Source organism: Musca autumnalis, unplaced genomic scaffold (genome assembly GCF_047663935.1).
Source record: "Musca autumnalis isolate F117 unplaced genomic scaffold, ASM4766393v1 scaffold_1, whole genome shotgun sequence".
Taxonomy (NCBI): Eukaryota; Metazoa; Arthropoda; class Insecta; order Diptera; family Muscidae; genus Musca; species Musca autumnalis.
The window spans coordinates 288,580,463-288,596,082 of record NW_027411644.1 but is presented as its reverse complement, the minus strand read 5'-3'; the positions used below and the strand labels follow the sequence as shown (position 1 = coordinate 288,596,082).

The 15,620-nt window shown below is 38.7% G+C and overlaps 1 protein-coding gene across 1 annotated transcript; it reads right to left on the bottom strand.

Moving 5' to 3' along the window:
* Positions 1–607: 607 nt before the first annotated feature.
* Spps (Sp1-like factor for pairing sensitive-silencing) lies at positions 608–14,334 on the bottom strand. The gene is made up of 2 exons (XM_073961545.1): positions 11,102–14,334; positions 608–4,146 (listed from the first exon to the last, which is right to left on the bottom strand). The coding sequence occupies exons 1-2, from the start codon at positions 13,880–13,882 to the stop codon at positions 2,779–2,781; spliced, it is 4,149 nt and encodes a 1,382-aa protein (XP_073817646.1). The 5' UTR covers positions 13,883–14,334; the 3' UTR covers positions 608–2,778.
* Between the last annotated feature and the right edge of the window lie 1,286 nt (positions 14,335–15,620).

The following is a 15,620-nucleotide window of genomic DNA, read 5'->3' as shown; positions in this document are numbered from 1 at the left end:
ATTACATTTTCTTCTTAAAAACTGAATTTCATATATATTCTATATAATTATAGCTAAACACAAAAAATGTAAATGTATATTTTGTGTTTTTTCTCTTTTTATTATTTTATATAAATTCTTGATTTTTTGCTGGTCGAATTTGTAATTCGTTTGATGATAGAAAATAAAAAAAAAATAATAATCATCTATGGAATATAATCTACAAAAAACATGAAGGTAAGTACACATTATAAGCACATACTTATGTTATTCGCATGTATATAAAATCAATAAAACAAAAAAATATGTGTGATATTTTACTATAACTATTTTTATGTATAAAATTTATCTTAGTTAAATAAATATAAAACATTTCGGTTAGGACTATTTTAGTTGCTAATTAATTTATTTGTTTTCGCTTGTATATAATTAAAATATAATGGACAATAAAAAAAACATAATTTTATTTACATTTAACATGAATTAATACGAGTATTATTTACATTATATTATATACTTTACATATATAAGAAAATAACTGAATACATTAAGGACTTAAGTGGGCAATGTACTTTAAAAGTACGTTTTATTTTTAGTTTGTTGTAGATACTTTTTTTAATTTTAATAATTTTTTTGATTATGACCTACATTATTTATTACAAATACTATTTTAATTGTTTCAAAAAGTTGTTTTGTGTTAAAAACGATGCCAGTTATTTTTTTCTGTTTTTTTTTTTATTTTTTTTAGTTTTATCTATTCGAACGAAATCTTTTCATAGATTTCTCTTTATACTAACATTAAATTTCGATAATTATTTGCATATATTTTACAAACAGAGGAAGGACATCAATTGATGATTATCCAATGAAAGGAGGACTATTTACACATTTACTGTACAAAGATTTACAAACATCACAGTCACCGTTTCGTTTAGAAACTACACAACACAAAGTCAAAATTAAAAGCCGTACAAGATTTGTGAAACCTAATACCGAAGCTATATTTGCCAAAAGAGCATGAAACAAATAGACATTTTTCCGACTAAATAAAAAAAATTAAAATGACTTCTTACAAAGTAAATAAAAACCTGTTTCCATAATTATTACAAGGGCAATAAGGAGGCAGCTTCTCATATCAGAGACGATATGGACCTACTTTCTTATTGCGGACTCCACACAGAGTGTGGAAAGCAATACGACACAGAGTTTTGCATGGTTGAAAAGATAAGGAAATGTGGATTGTTTCGTAGGAAAGTTTAACCCAACTAACTCCTCAAGGTTGTTCAGAATCGTTTTTAAATAAAATCGATTTCTGAACCATTGTGCGCCTTGATTTCAGAACGTGGATAAATTATCCTCCAACGTGGAAAATATAAACAAAATATAGATCATTTATCTACCAACCTGGATAATTATACACCAAAGAGAATAATTTATCCACCAACGTGGATTATTTATCCACCAGCGTGGATAATTTATCCACCAACGTGGATTATTTATCCACCAACGTGGATAATTTATCCACCAACGCGGATTATTTATCCACCAACGTGGATAATTTATCCACCAACGTGGATAAATAAAACACCAACGTGGATAAATAAAACACCAACGTGGATAATTATACACCAACGCGAATAATTTATCCACCAACGTGGATAATTTATCCACCAACGTGGATAATTTATCCACCAACGTGGATAATTTATCCACCAACGTGGATAAATAAAACACCGACGTGGATAATTATACACCAACGCGAATAATTTATCCACCAACGTGGATAATTCATCCACCAATGTGGATAATTTATCACGATAATTTATCCACCAACGCGGATTATTTATCCACCAACGTGGATAAATAAAACACCAACGTGGATAATTATACACCAACGCGAATAATTTATCACCAACGCGGATAATTTATCCACCAACGTGGATAATTTATCACGATAATTTATCCACCAACGTGGATAATTTATTCACCAATGTGGATAATTTATCACGATAATTTATCCACCAACGTGGATAATTTATCCACCAACGTGGATTATTTATCCACCAACGTGGATTATTTATCCACCAACGTGGATAATTTATCCACCAACGCGGATTATTTATCCACCAACGTGGATAAATAAAACACCAACATGGATAATTATACAACAACGCGAATAATTTATCACCAACGCAGATTATTTATCCACCAACGTGGATAATTTATCCACCAACGTGGATAAATAAAACACCGACGTGGATAATTATACACCAACGCGAATAATTTATCCACCAACGCGAATAATTTATCCACCAACGTGGATAATTTATCACGATAATTTATCCACCAACGCGGATTATTTATCCACCAACGTGGATAATTTATCCACCAACGTGGATAAATAAAACACCAACGTGGATAATTATACACCAACGCGAATAATTTATCCACCAACGTGGATAAATAAAACACCAATGTGGATAATTATACACCAACGCGAATAATTTATCCACCAACGTGGATAATTTATCCACCAACGCGGATTATTTATCCACCAACGTGGATAATTTATCCACCAACGTGATTCACCAACTTGAAAAAAAACCATCACACGTGGATAATTTATCAACTACCCTCACACAAGGCATCCCCTGACTTGAAACACCAAAACCCCCCATCATTTCCTTCAGATTTCTTCCCAACCACGATAAGTTTCTGTCTCTTTCTATATTCACCTTGCGCTCACTTTCATCAGAAATCATCAAACATATATTGTTCTATTAACATATCTATGTCCTGCTAGTTGGAGTTTTCCGGAAATTCATTAATAGAAATGGTCATTTTTTCTTCATCATCACCGCTATCCTCATCGTCGTCCATAAATTCTTCCTCATCGTCAATGTCATCTTCTTCACCATAACTATCGGTTTGATTTGAAATATCAGCCTCATGCATGATAAGACCACCACCACCACCGGTGGAAGAGTTATTTAGACTACCATCCAGCGAAGACATAGAAGTGTTACCGACCATACCACCAGCACCAGTTGAACCAGCAACTGTATTACCATCTAAATGATGTTGTTGTCCGCCTCCTCCTCTTTGCCCTATGTCCATGGCTACATTATCCATATCTTGCATATCATCAGCACCTGGTTCTTGTTTTATACCATCCTGTTTATAGTTATATAATTCAATACGCTCCAGGGCTGCTCGGGATTTCAAATGGGTTTTAATGTGTTTGGATAAATGATCGGAACGCATGAATTTCTTATAGCATTCGGGACATTGAAATCGTTTTTCTCCGGTATGGGTACGCCGATGTCGTTGCAATTCATCGGATCGTGTAAAACGTTTGCCACAGAAAAGCCACGAGCACACAAATGGCCGTTCTCCGGTGTGCCAGCGTAAATGGGCCCGCAAGTGTGAGGTCTTGCCATAGACTTTATTGCAACCGGGTATGTGACAGATGTGTTGTTTTTTACGATCAGATTTATTTTCACCATCGACACAATTTGGACAGGTGCAGGCAACACGTTTCAGTCGGGGTTTTATACCCAAATTCCCAGGATCATTGAGATTAATGTTTACATTAACAGAGGTTTGTGTGGGAGGTGGAGCTGTTGCTGCAGTTGTGGCCGGTATGGTTACAGATGTTGTTGTTGAGTTTTGCTGATTTGTGGCATTTGCAGTTGGATTATTATTCTGTTGTTGTTGATGTTGGGTATTGTTGTTATTGTTTGCTGTAGTTGTTGTGGCGGCTATGGTTATTTGTGTACCCCCCAAACTACTGGTCACCGTGGCTGTTGAAGTTTGAGGTGTTGTTGCGGAGGCATTTAATGTGTTTGTGTTGGCGGTTGTGTGGGGTTTTATAAGTGTTGTCCTACCAATCGGTATTGTAAAATGTGTTTGTTGTTGCTGGTGCTGTGGAGTTCCTTGTAAATTAGCCGGTATCGGTGTAATTTGTAATGATGCCGGCAAAGTTACTGGTATTCCCATATTATCGATTGCTGTGACGATATGTTGTTGGGCATGCTGTTGGGACTGTTGCTGCTGCTGTTGGAATTGATGTTGTTGCTGCTGCTGCTGCAAATGTTGCTGCTGTTGTTGTTGAGCTTGTTGGAGTTGCTGTTGGATTTGCTGTAATTGCGCCTGTTGCTGCTGTACCTGTAAGGATGCGTAGACTGTTAGTTTAACAGTGTGTCAAGGGGAAAGATCATTCATTAAAATTTGTTCGTCTTTAAGGAATTTTTGTTGTTGTTGTAGTTTGTTTGCTTATATTTGTTTAAATAGAAGCCACCATCACCAGATTTTATTATGACTATTGTTAATAATTTTTTTTGTAAAATGAATTTTTTGTGTGAGTTTTACAAAGCAAGGGACAGACAACAACTATGATGAGCATTTTTGGTTAATAGGATGTTAGGCGGATCATTATTTTGAATGAGTGAATGAAATGTTCATGGCATGCTTTCTTTTAATGGGTTTGCTGGGTTAACAACAATATTGGGTAAATTAGTTATTGTTGAGGTCTAATTTTTTGTAGGAGTACTTGTTTAGCCACAGAAATGAACTGGTAACATTTTCTCTTCGATTGGACAATAAATGTGACCTTTGGAGCAAGTTGGTGAAAATTCACCTTTGGAAATTTTGAGGCCCTAGTGGCACGTATTAACATATTCCGATTGTGCTCAAACTTTGAAAATCTTAAAATCTAACAAAACTAAACATTTTACGGAGGAGCCGCATAAAAAATCCCACTTTGATTTTTCCCTTTGAATTAAAACCAGTCTAATGTTCAAATATCAAATTTCCTATAGACAAAGGAATATGTTCAAACTGAAGGGATTAATCTTGAGTGTGGTCCGATAATGGCCTTCTATTTTCTTCAGAATTCTGCTTTCGGATTGGAACAGGCAAAACAAAATCAGTTGGTTTTGCCCGAGGCTAAAAGTGAAGGTAAAATCACTACCAAGAGAAATGGGCTTAAATTCGCATGAAAAAATCCGATACCGTGGAAGCGAAAAAAAAGACCTTCTCCTATAACAGCCTTTTCTTTGGTGACAATATAAACTATCCGTTATTTTAAATATTTCCCCAATAAATTACACCCTTATCTGACAAACAGAACTCTTCATCCTACATACGAGTATATAACAAAAACACCATTTGCATTGCCCTCGGAAGAATATCATGATCGCGTGGATACAACGTACTGAGGAAGGATAGCACCAGAAGATTTCCTGTTGCACCAGTCTGTTCAATACAGACCTACATCGCTTGAGCCTGGCTCTAATGGACCAAAATATGGAATGTATGAGGGTGGCAGTCCGGTGTGGAACTGCTGAAGTAGAGTTGTTTAACGTATACATCCCGTCAATTGATATCTGTACTATAGGATATAGGCCCGATTTTGGAAGGTCATAACAGACTGATCTGGCCCCTAGAAGTATTAGCGGAGAGTGCCACAGCATACCACCCGACTTCATTGCCTCTAAACGCGGCACATTCGTCAATCATGGGAAAGCTAATGTGCCTAATTTCAGAGATCTGCCCAACCCTTGAGCGTGGTGAGCTTCGTCTAGACCACCGTGGTAACACCAAGGTTAGGGAGCTGGCACTCGAAGTTAATAGGTTGGTCGGTCAGCTCAAGCGGAACAAGTGGATAGATAATTTGAAGAGTTGCAACATTTGAGCCGGAATTAGTGAATTGTATGCTAACCGTTACCCTCGAACATTGGAAAAAAGAAAGATAGGACCTCAGTCACGTTTGGCGACGTTATGCTGACTGATCCGAAGAGGTGCGCAAGTTAATTTAATGGACAATTTAGGACTTTAATACGGCAACAGATGGATGAGCCGGAAGTTTTCAAATTTTCGCGCCAAAGCCTGAAATCGTACAAACCGATTTCGCCTTTATAGCCCGTAGCAAAGACTCTTGGGGCTTGTAATGCTGAAACAGTTGATATCCACCCACATCGTGCCCATATACTGGAAAATGGGAGAAGAGTCATGGTTGCCACCAGCAAAGGTGAATCGTACAGATTTCGATTTTGTCTGCCGTAGCAAAGATTCTTGAGGCTTTACTAACAGCGTCAGGAATATAACGAATATAAATGTGTGGACGCCAGTCGTATGTGGAATTAAGGAACAATCAATGGAAGCCCTTTGGAGTGAAATAGGAGTTCTCCAAGGTGGGGTGATATCTCCGAAACTATTTAACCTCTACATTTCTTGTATTCCACCACCTCCAAAAGGCATTGAGATCGTCAGGTACCCTCCCTAACGTCATTTGTAAAAGGTTGAACTCATATTTGATCGATCTTATCACCTTTTTCCACAGGAGAAATATGAAAATATCCATCACTAAATTTACGGCCACTCTATGTGGAATGAATGTCATTGTCGATGGTAGCAAAATTCCGACCACCAACTACTAACGGGTTCTAGGTGTCACATTCGACAACACGTTCACGTCGTCTGCGCATGCCACAGCTATCTGCGATAAGCTGAGATATAGAAACAAGGTCCTTTAGTCCCTAGCCGACAGCGCTTGGCGAGCAGATAAAGAACCCGTTTTGACCGCATATAACGCGATATGTCGGTCTGTGGTAAGCTATGCAGCGCCAGTTTGGTCCGGGAATAAAAGAGAAACGTGATGGAAGAATATTCAAGCTTGTCAGAACGCCGCCCTAAGAACAGCAATAGGGTGCCTCCTCATGACTCCAGTGGGCAATCTATATGAGGAGATAAAGATTCTTCCGGTACAGCAATACAATGGCATGATTTAATTGTTTATTTGGTTTAATTGTTACTGTGAAAGCCATCCTAATCACCATATGATAGATAGGACACTCCCACCCAGGCATGTCAGGAGAGATCATCATGTTCTTCCTCGAAGAATATCCCCCATCTATCTGTTGAGGAGCTTCAGCTGCCGCTACAAACCAGGGTAGTTTTGGCTCGGGGTGGTGCAACCGACAAAATTCCTATAGGCAACGATCGATGACACTGTTAAAAACATCTGCTCATCATGCGGCACAGGCCCGCACTACTCACTGCATCTTTTCAACAGCCCTGCCAAACCTACTCAACTAACTCCAGTAGCTTTAAAAACTGAATATGGACCCAGATAGCCGGATTAAGCAGAAAAAAGAACTCACAAACATATCACTCTTACAATAAAAACCATATGGTGGATAGGACTCCCTCATCCAGGCATGTCAGAAGGGATATTCATGATCTAGAGAGAGAGAGAGGTCAAACGATATAAGAGTGAAACCCTAGATCAGAAAGCCTATCAACCAGGTTTGGATAGCCTTCACACAGATGTATTACAGAGTGCAGTGCTGACAGATTAGAGAGTACCAATTATTTCATTTTCCTTACGCATCGCAATAGTGAGTAACCCCCCATAGTAGTTCTGGCTCAAAAATTCAATATTCTCATTAGCCATACGACTGAGGGTGCTATGAGTGACCGATGAAATCGAAAACATCGATATTCAAAATTTGGAAGAAAATATCTGAAATTTTTGGAGAAATCTGGAAAGAAGAACATCCCTCTTGCATAAACATAAGACGGATGTAAGATAGTGTCGACCAAGAAGAGGGAAGACAAAAAGCTGAATGTGATAAAACATTGGCAATTTATGACAGTGTGTTAGTAAGTTTGTATGCACGCGAGCTACAAAACAAAAACAAATCAAAACATTTGCTCTCTCATGCACGCTCTTTCTTTGCATTCGGGTCGTATGTGTGTGAATTGCAGAAAAATTTCGTAACCTAAACAATACCAACGAACGGCACTGATTTAAAGGCGACCTCCCGATACTTTTGCCACATGTTGGTCTCTTTGTATATTTTATCTAAGTTTTCGAAAAACCGATGAGACTTTGGTACTCTTAACCGGTTTGGAACTGTCTGTAAGCGAAAGTTTTAAGCTCCGACCAAAAAGCGACTATTTCATGGGGCTTGAAGGTATTTTTATTTATTTCATTTTGTGCAATATAAGCATATGGGCCGATTAAAGTTCAATTGCATTTTGAACTACAATATCGTAATAACAATGCATATGTCTTAAAGATTAAAAGTAATATGTATATACGATTAATACCCAGTTTATTTAAAACAGTAATGAACTACTCCGATTTATATATAGCAAGGTGTATGTAGGTATGTGACAGATTGAGGACTACTCCAATATTACGTTTCTTTCCTGTCCACAATTTTTATGTGGACATATTTTATGACCACGCATACCCAAATGCCTAAATATCGTCAGAAAATGTATCAAAAAATCTCTTCAATCGGGCGACTCCTTTAAATGGGGGCTATATCAAAGTGTGGACTGATTATGAGCTTTTTTCGAGGAGATTTTTTGTGAACATTGGCATCCTCAAATGTCAAATTGCAGATAGTTAGGTGAACAAATGTAGCTTAACTCCCCAAAATACCTAAAATCGGGATCTACCGCCATATGAGGGATATACCAATACATGGACCTATGTTAAACATTTTTGGTGGAGAAGTTTTGTGACCACTGGGAACATAAAATGTTAAATTACAGAATATTCGGTCAAAATACATAAATTCAGGGGGTAGTGGACCGACATATGTTGACAATTTTAGTTGGAGAAGTTTTGTGATCACTGGGCACCCAAATGTCACATAAATAAGAGGTAGTTCAGTCGAAAAGTACGTCAAATTCTCAAAATACCTAAAATCGGGAGTTACCAAAACATGGATCTACATTCGCAAATTTCAGTGGAGAGGTGTTGTGACCGCAAGGAACCTCAAATGACAAATTGCGGCTAGTTCGGTTAAAAATTTTAGCTAAAATCTTCGAAACAAAAATCGGGAGGTATCGTTATATGGATTCTATACCAAAACATGGACCTATGTTGACGATTTTTGGTAGAGATGATTTGCAACCACTTCCAACAACAACAACAACAAATGTAAAATTACAGGTAGTTCGTTCCAAAGATGTAGCTAAAATCGGGAGGTACCGTTATATGAGGGCTATACCAAAAAGTGAGCCGATATAGCCCATATTCGAACTTGACCTGCCCATAGAAAAAATAAACTCGGGTGCAAAATATAGTGTTCTAGTTCAATTATTACGGACGCTAGAGTGATTACAACAGACGTACAGACGGACATGACTATATCGACTCAGAATTTTATCCTTATCAATAGACAGCGGAATTTTATGCAACCCCTATTTTTGGTCCGATTCATGTAAAATTTTGAGGCTGGGTATATTTTTGGCTTCTGATTACATTGCAATCGAAACATATGACATATGCAAAATTATGCAACAAATATTTCAATAATAGGTACAAAAATGTTTGTGTGTACAATTTTTCTGTTTAAAATTCTCTTCAGACACGCCAATAAAATAGAGAAATGTATAACCACAACCTTCAAAATATCGAAAATCTGGAGGTACAATTCTATGGGGGCTATATGAAGACGTGGACCTATACCGATAAATTTCAGGTAGAAAGTTTTATACACCCAACGAAGACTTAATACCAAATTTCAGCCATTTCGGAGGGATATTGAGGGCACAACCTTCAAAATACCAGAAATCCGGAGGTACCGTTCTATGGGGGCTATATGAAGACGTGGACCTATACCGACAAATTTCAGGTGGAAAGTTTTATACCCACATCGAAGACAAAAATCCAAATTTCAGTCATTTCGGTGGGATATTGAGGCCACAGCCTTTAAAATACCGAAAAACGGGAGGTACAATTCTATGAGGGCTATATGAAGACGTGGACATATACCGATAAATTTCAGGTAGAAAGTTTTATACCCCCAACGAAGACTTAATACCAAATTTCAGGCATTTCGGAGGGATATTGAGGCACAACCTTCAAAATACCACAAAACCGGAGGTACCGTTCTATGGGGCTATATGAAGACGTGGACCTATACCGACAAATTTCAGGCTTTATACCCACAGTTTTATACCCACAGCGAAGACAAAATGCCAAATTTTAGTCATTTCGGTGGGATATTGAGGCCACAACATTCAAAATACCGAAAATCGAGAGGTACCATTCTATGGGGGCTATATGAAGACGTGGACCTATATCGAGACATTTCAGGTGGAAAGTTTTATACCCCCAAGGAAGACTTAATTCCAAATTTAAGCCATATCGGAGGGATATTGAGGCCACAACCTTAAAAATACCACAAATCCGGAGGTACCGTTCTATGGGGGCTATATGAAGACGTGGACCTATGCCGACAAATTTCAGGTGGTGTGTTTTATACCCCCAACGAAGACTAAATACCAATTTTCAGTCATTTCGGTGGGATATTGAGTGTCCAACTTTCAAAATACCGAATATCGGTAGGTACCGTTCTATGTGGGCTATATGAAGACGTGGACCTATGGGATTTTCTCTACGACCATCCTAACCATATATGCATTTGCATAGGATTCCGCTGTCTACTTATCAAGAATATATATACTTTATAAGGTCGATAATTATTATTTTAATGCGTTACAAACGGAAAAACAATTTTAATATACCTTCCACACTATTGTGGAGGATATAAAAATGTTTCCCTTACCTAGTCAGAAATTCCTAAAACAATGAATCTTCATCTGTTCCAAAGATACTTAATTTTGAACGGATATTTATCAAATGGAACTCTTATATTTCTAGGTCATCGTTTATCTAACAAAAATTGCAACAACTTAAGTGATTACACGATTTATAGGGACAACCGACACACTTAGACATCCACAATGAGGAGGACGGTGCGGAAACATATGATTGGATTTATTATTACAAGCTTGAGGACCTTTGGTTAGATTTCTAGACATGATAAAAGCCAATCACCACATTCACATATAAATTAGACCGATTAATAGGTATGTTGTAATGAAATCTGGTTGATAAGCGAACGGGAGTCGATTCGCCAGGATAGGATTTCATATAATCCAAAATTAAGTGATTTACAAATTTCCAAAGACATATAACAAATTTTAGTGCGAAACGACTTCCGTCAATATTTATGTGTATACATTTAAAAATGTTATGTGGGTTAAAAGTTGTCTTATGATTAGTGTCATCAAGAGCACCACACTCAAAACTCACCTGGGTAACAGTTGTGGCCTGTGGCATTAACCATTTAATTTGTGTACTTGTAACAGCATTAGCAGCCACTGGTGAGGCAGGAACACTTATGGAGGTTGTACCAGCTGTTAGGGGACCATTATCTGGTGGTTCTTGTTTAATATTGGTTATCAACGTCTGACCAATTTGTGTAGGAGATGGTGGTTCCTGTTTGGGCTGTTGCAAAGCAGTTGCTGTTGTTATGGCTGTTGTGCTACTGGGTGTGTTGTTCTGTTGCGTGGCTAACTGATGATGTTGCTGCTGCTGTTGTTGGTTGTTACTGTTGGCCGGTGAGGATTGATTTGTGGATTGGGGTCCCGATGTGGTAACATTCGAGGAAGTTGAATTTGCCGCTGTTATTTGCTGCAAAGTAGTAGCTGATGTAACATTACCTCCTACGGTGGTATTGTTTGTGGTGGATGTTGGTTGGGAAGCTTGTGGAGATGGTTGGGTGGAGGTTGTGGTACTGGGAGCATTTTGTGTTGTATTTTGGGTCGATGTTTGTGTGTGGGGATTAGCATTTGTTGTTTGCGGAGAAGATTGTTGGATATTTTGTTGCCCACCAGCAGTGGTGTTTGTTGCTGCAGATGCAGGTGGAGCAGCTGCCGCCGTGGCAGCTAGAATTTGTTGAATATTGGCGGCCTGCAAATTCGGCGGTAATTGTTGAGCTTGTATAATTTGTACCTGGCCTATGCCGGGTATATTTTGTATGGGTAATGCCTGTAGGCCAGGCATTTGTTGGAATTGAATGAGATTCGCTGCCGATTGTGGAACTGTGGTTGTGGTGGCGGCAGCTGTTGCTTGAGGTGCAGGATTTGCTGTTGCCGCAGTCTGTTGAGCGGCAGCAATATTGGCACGTTGGAATTGTTGCAGTTGTTGAGCTGGTATTACCGTAACCTGTTGGCCTTGGGCATTTGTTATAGTTATTGGTTGATTGGTAGGAATTTGAGCTCCAGATTCATTTGCGGCATTAATAGCATTTATAATTTGTTGCTGTTGCAACTGTTGTTGGTGTTGTACCTGGGCAGCTTGTTGTTGAGCAGCCACCGCTGCAGCAGCGGCCTGTTGTTGAACTTGTTGTTGCTGCTGCTGTTGGACTTGAACTTGTTGTTGATGCTGTTGTTGCTGCTGCTGTTGTTGTTGATGTACCACTGCGGCAGCCTGCTGCTGGGCTGCAGCAGCATTTTGAATGTGAATAATGTTGGCATTTGTGGGTAATTGCTGATAGGATGTAAGGGCATTCAGTGGCGCCAATTGAACCTGTTGAATTTGCCCACTGGGAGTAACAATCTGGGCGATTTGGGAATACTGGGGTATTATTTGTGGCATAGCCATATGCTGAGCGGTTGGAAGAAGATTGGCAGCAGAAATGCCACCTCCACCACCGGTCAATTGTTGGACGGGAACATGAACAGTTTGATAGATAGTTTGTCCATTGGCAGTTTGTATGGGAACTTGTACAGCAACTGTGGTTTGTTGTATTGCCGGCTGGGGAACAGCTGCCGCGGGAGCCTGCTGCAATGTGGGAGGGAATTGTACAATTTGCTGTAGCTGTGATGCTGCTCCCGTTGTAGCAGTTGTTGCTGGCCCCGCTTGACGTATTTGAATATTTTGTAAGGTCTGGCCATTTTCAAGCTTTATGGAAGCATTTCCGCCCGCTGCCAACAGCTGTTGCAAATTACCCAACAGTCCATTGGCAGCAGCCACTGAGGTGGGTATTTGAATATTTGTACCAGGAATTGTTATGGTACTGGGCAGAGTGGTTGTTGTGGTGGTAGTTGTGCCCCCTGCTGGCGTAATATTTGACGCTTGCCCAGAATTTGCTGAAACTGGTCCAGTCGTTGCATTGCTATTAGGTGCTGCTGCTGCATTGGCAACTTGTTGTTGTTGTTGCTGCTGGGCCTGTTGCTGAGCTTGTTGTTGCTGCTGCGCCTGCTGTTGGGCCTGGGCCTGCGCTTGAGCCTGAACTTGAGCTTGCAGTTGTGATTGTTGCTGCTGCTGTTGTTGTTGCTGCTGCTGGAACAATTGTTGCAATTGCTGTTGTTGTATTTGCTGTGGTGTGGGACCTGTTGTAATGGGAATTTGTATATTTGTCCCCGGTATTGTGAACATTGTCTGTTCCTGTAATTGACCAGCAGTACCAAATCCAGCTGGCAGTTGTATAGTTTGTCCCAATCCCTGTATAAACTGTGTTCCCGGTTGCAATTGCACTGCTGTAGTTTGTTGGGTAGCCTGCGGAGCTCTTACTATCTGACCGTTGGGAGTCAGAAAGACTTGTTGACCATTTATATTCACAGGTTGGGCTGCCGCCAATTGAGTATTAAAATTCGGTATAAATATGGCCTCCTGTCCATCGATATTCACAGTTTGCATGGGCTGAACTATTTGGAACATATTTTGTGGCAATGTTTGGGTCTGTTGGTGGGGTGCTTGTTGCTGTTGTTGGGCTGCCTGTAGAAATTGTTGCGGTAACTGTTGAATATTTATTATCTGCGATAAAGGTATTTGATTAGGCTGCAGAGTAGTGCCACCGGCCGTCTGTAACTGTGCCTGGCCCTGAGCTCCAGCAGGATTCATGAAAGTGGCTTTAACTTGTGTTGGCTGTGATTGTATTTGTGTTTGAATTTGTTGTTGCCCCGTTGCATTTTGAACAGTAGTTTGTTGTTGCTGCGTCTGCTGTTGTTGCTGTACCTGCGTCTGCTGTGTAGGCGGGGCTGCAGCAGAGTTACCTGGTCCAGCAGAGGGATTTTTGTATTGTAACATCTTGTTTTCGTTGTTGCTATTGTAAGATTGAAATGCTTTCCACACCTTCTTTTATGTTAGAAAAACATTTTTTACAAAATGTTGTATTTAATAGTTATCTTAATACGTTTGCGTTTTCCATAAACACACACACGCAACTCGTTTCACATAGGTACAAGAAGAAGCATCAGAGCAGAGTGTAGTACACCACTTCCACTCACTGGTTTTTTCTTTTCAATGAAACTCTTGCAGACATCGATTGCTGGCACTTTTTGTTTTCTCACTTTGACCGTGTTTTCTCATGCGAAAAGAGGAAACTTCATATTCTTCTAATAACTTATATATTATATTATTAAATAACTATATTTTTAACGCTGTAAAATCACAATAATTTTCGATTTGTTTATTATTTTATTGTTGAATGAATTTTTCACTTGTTTCGTGTGCGGCCATCTTTTTTTAGTGTCAGATGGATCTATAGATCGAAAATGACTGTGGCAGATGGGATCTATAGATCGAATATCTAGTGTTGTATAAATTAATTAGTAGCCATGGCATGGGTACCCGTTTAAACAGTTAAGATATGTTAATGGAACAGAAATATAGTACGGTTACATCGAGAGGATTTGTTTGACATTTGCGGTATGGAGTTGACATTTGAAATACAAACCCACTGGGTTAATCCGGTTAAGTGTAACCGGGGTATTATAGTACGGTTACACTAGAGCTTTTTGCCGGTTTAACCCACTTCGAGAGGATATATTTGACGTTTACGCTATGGACATTAGAAATCCAAACCCACTAGGTTAATCCAGTTAAGTGTAACCAGGGTATTATATTTCAGATAAATCCTCATATAGTACGGTTACACTAGAGTTTTTTGCCGGGTTAACCCACTTCGAGAGGATTTATTTGACGTTTGCGCTATGAAATTGACATTTGAAATCCAAACCCTCTGGGTTAGTCCGGCTAAGTGTAACCGGGGTATAAAGAAGATTAACCCTGAAAAACCTGCTGGCATCCGATTTGTAGATACGTTGACATTTCAGCTAGAATTTTTATAATATTTGTAATTTTTCCGTTCCTGTAATTTTAGAACAAATTTCAATTAATATGAATATTTGACAAATCCGCTGACTTCTTTATCGTCAATTGCTTTGTGTTGTTTATACTTCGTCAAAATATTTCAGTTGCACACTCATGCATTGTTCCTCGAAAATGCAAGTAAATACATCAGAAATATAAATGATACATGTTTGTTTTTTACCGGCGTTAAAAATGCGTATTTTTGACGTTTTGAAACAGGTACGGAAATCAGCCATAGTTCTTTCGCACGTATTTTTATTAAAAAAATCAATTTAATTTTGCCACGCGAATAAAAATTTGTTGCCCTTGTTTTCAATTTTAAGATGTAGTGTTACAGCAGAAATGTTTTGTTGGAACATTTCACCAACAACATTAAAGTCCTAAAAACATCCAACGTTTAAGTAAATTTTTGTGTCATTGCTGGTACAGAAAAATTGTTACTTATACTACGTTTACATTTACGAAATCCACTCGATTTCAACTGTCAATTCCTTTGCGCATACTTCAAATGAAAACTCATCTGAAATCCATTGGATTTCATTTGACGTTTAACCAATGGAATTGACAGTTGAAGTTGAGTGGATTTCGTAAATGTAAACATAGCATTATGTCCAATTTACATTAGCAACTTTTTCGTCATTTATTTGCTAATGCTTGGTTTACATTCGGCGTC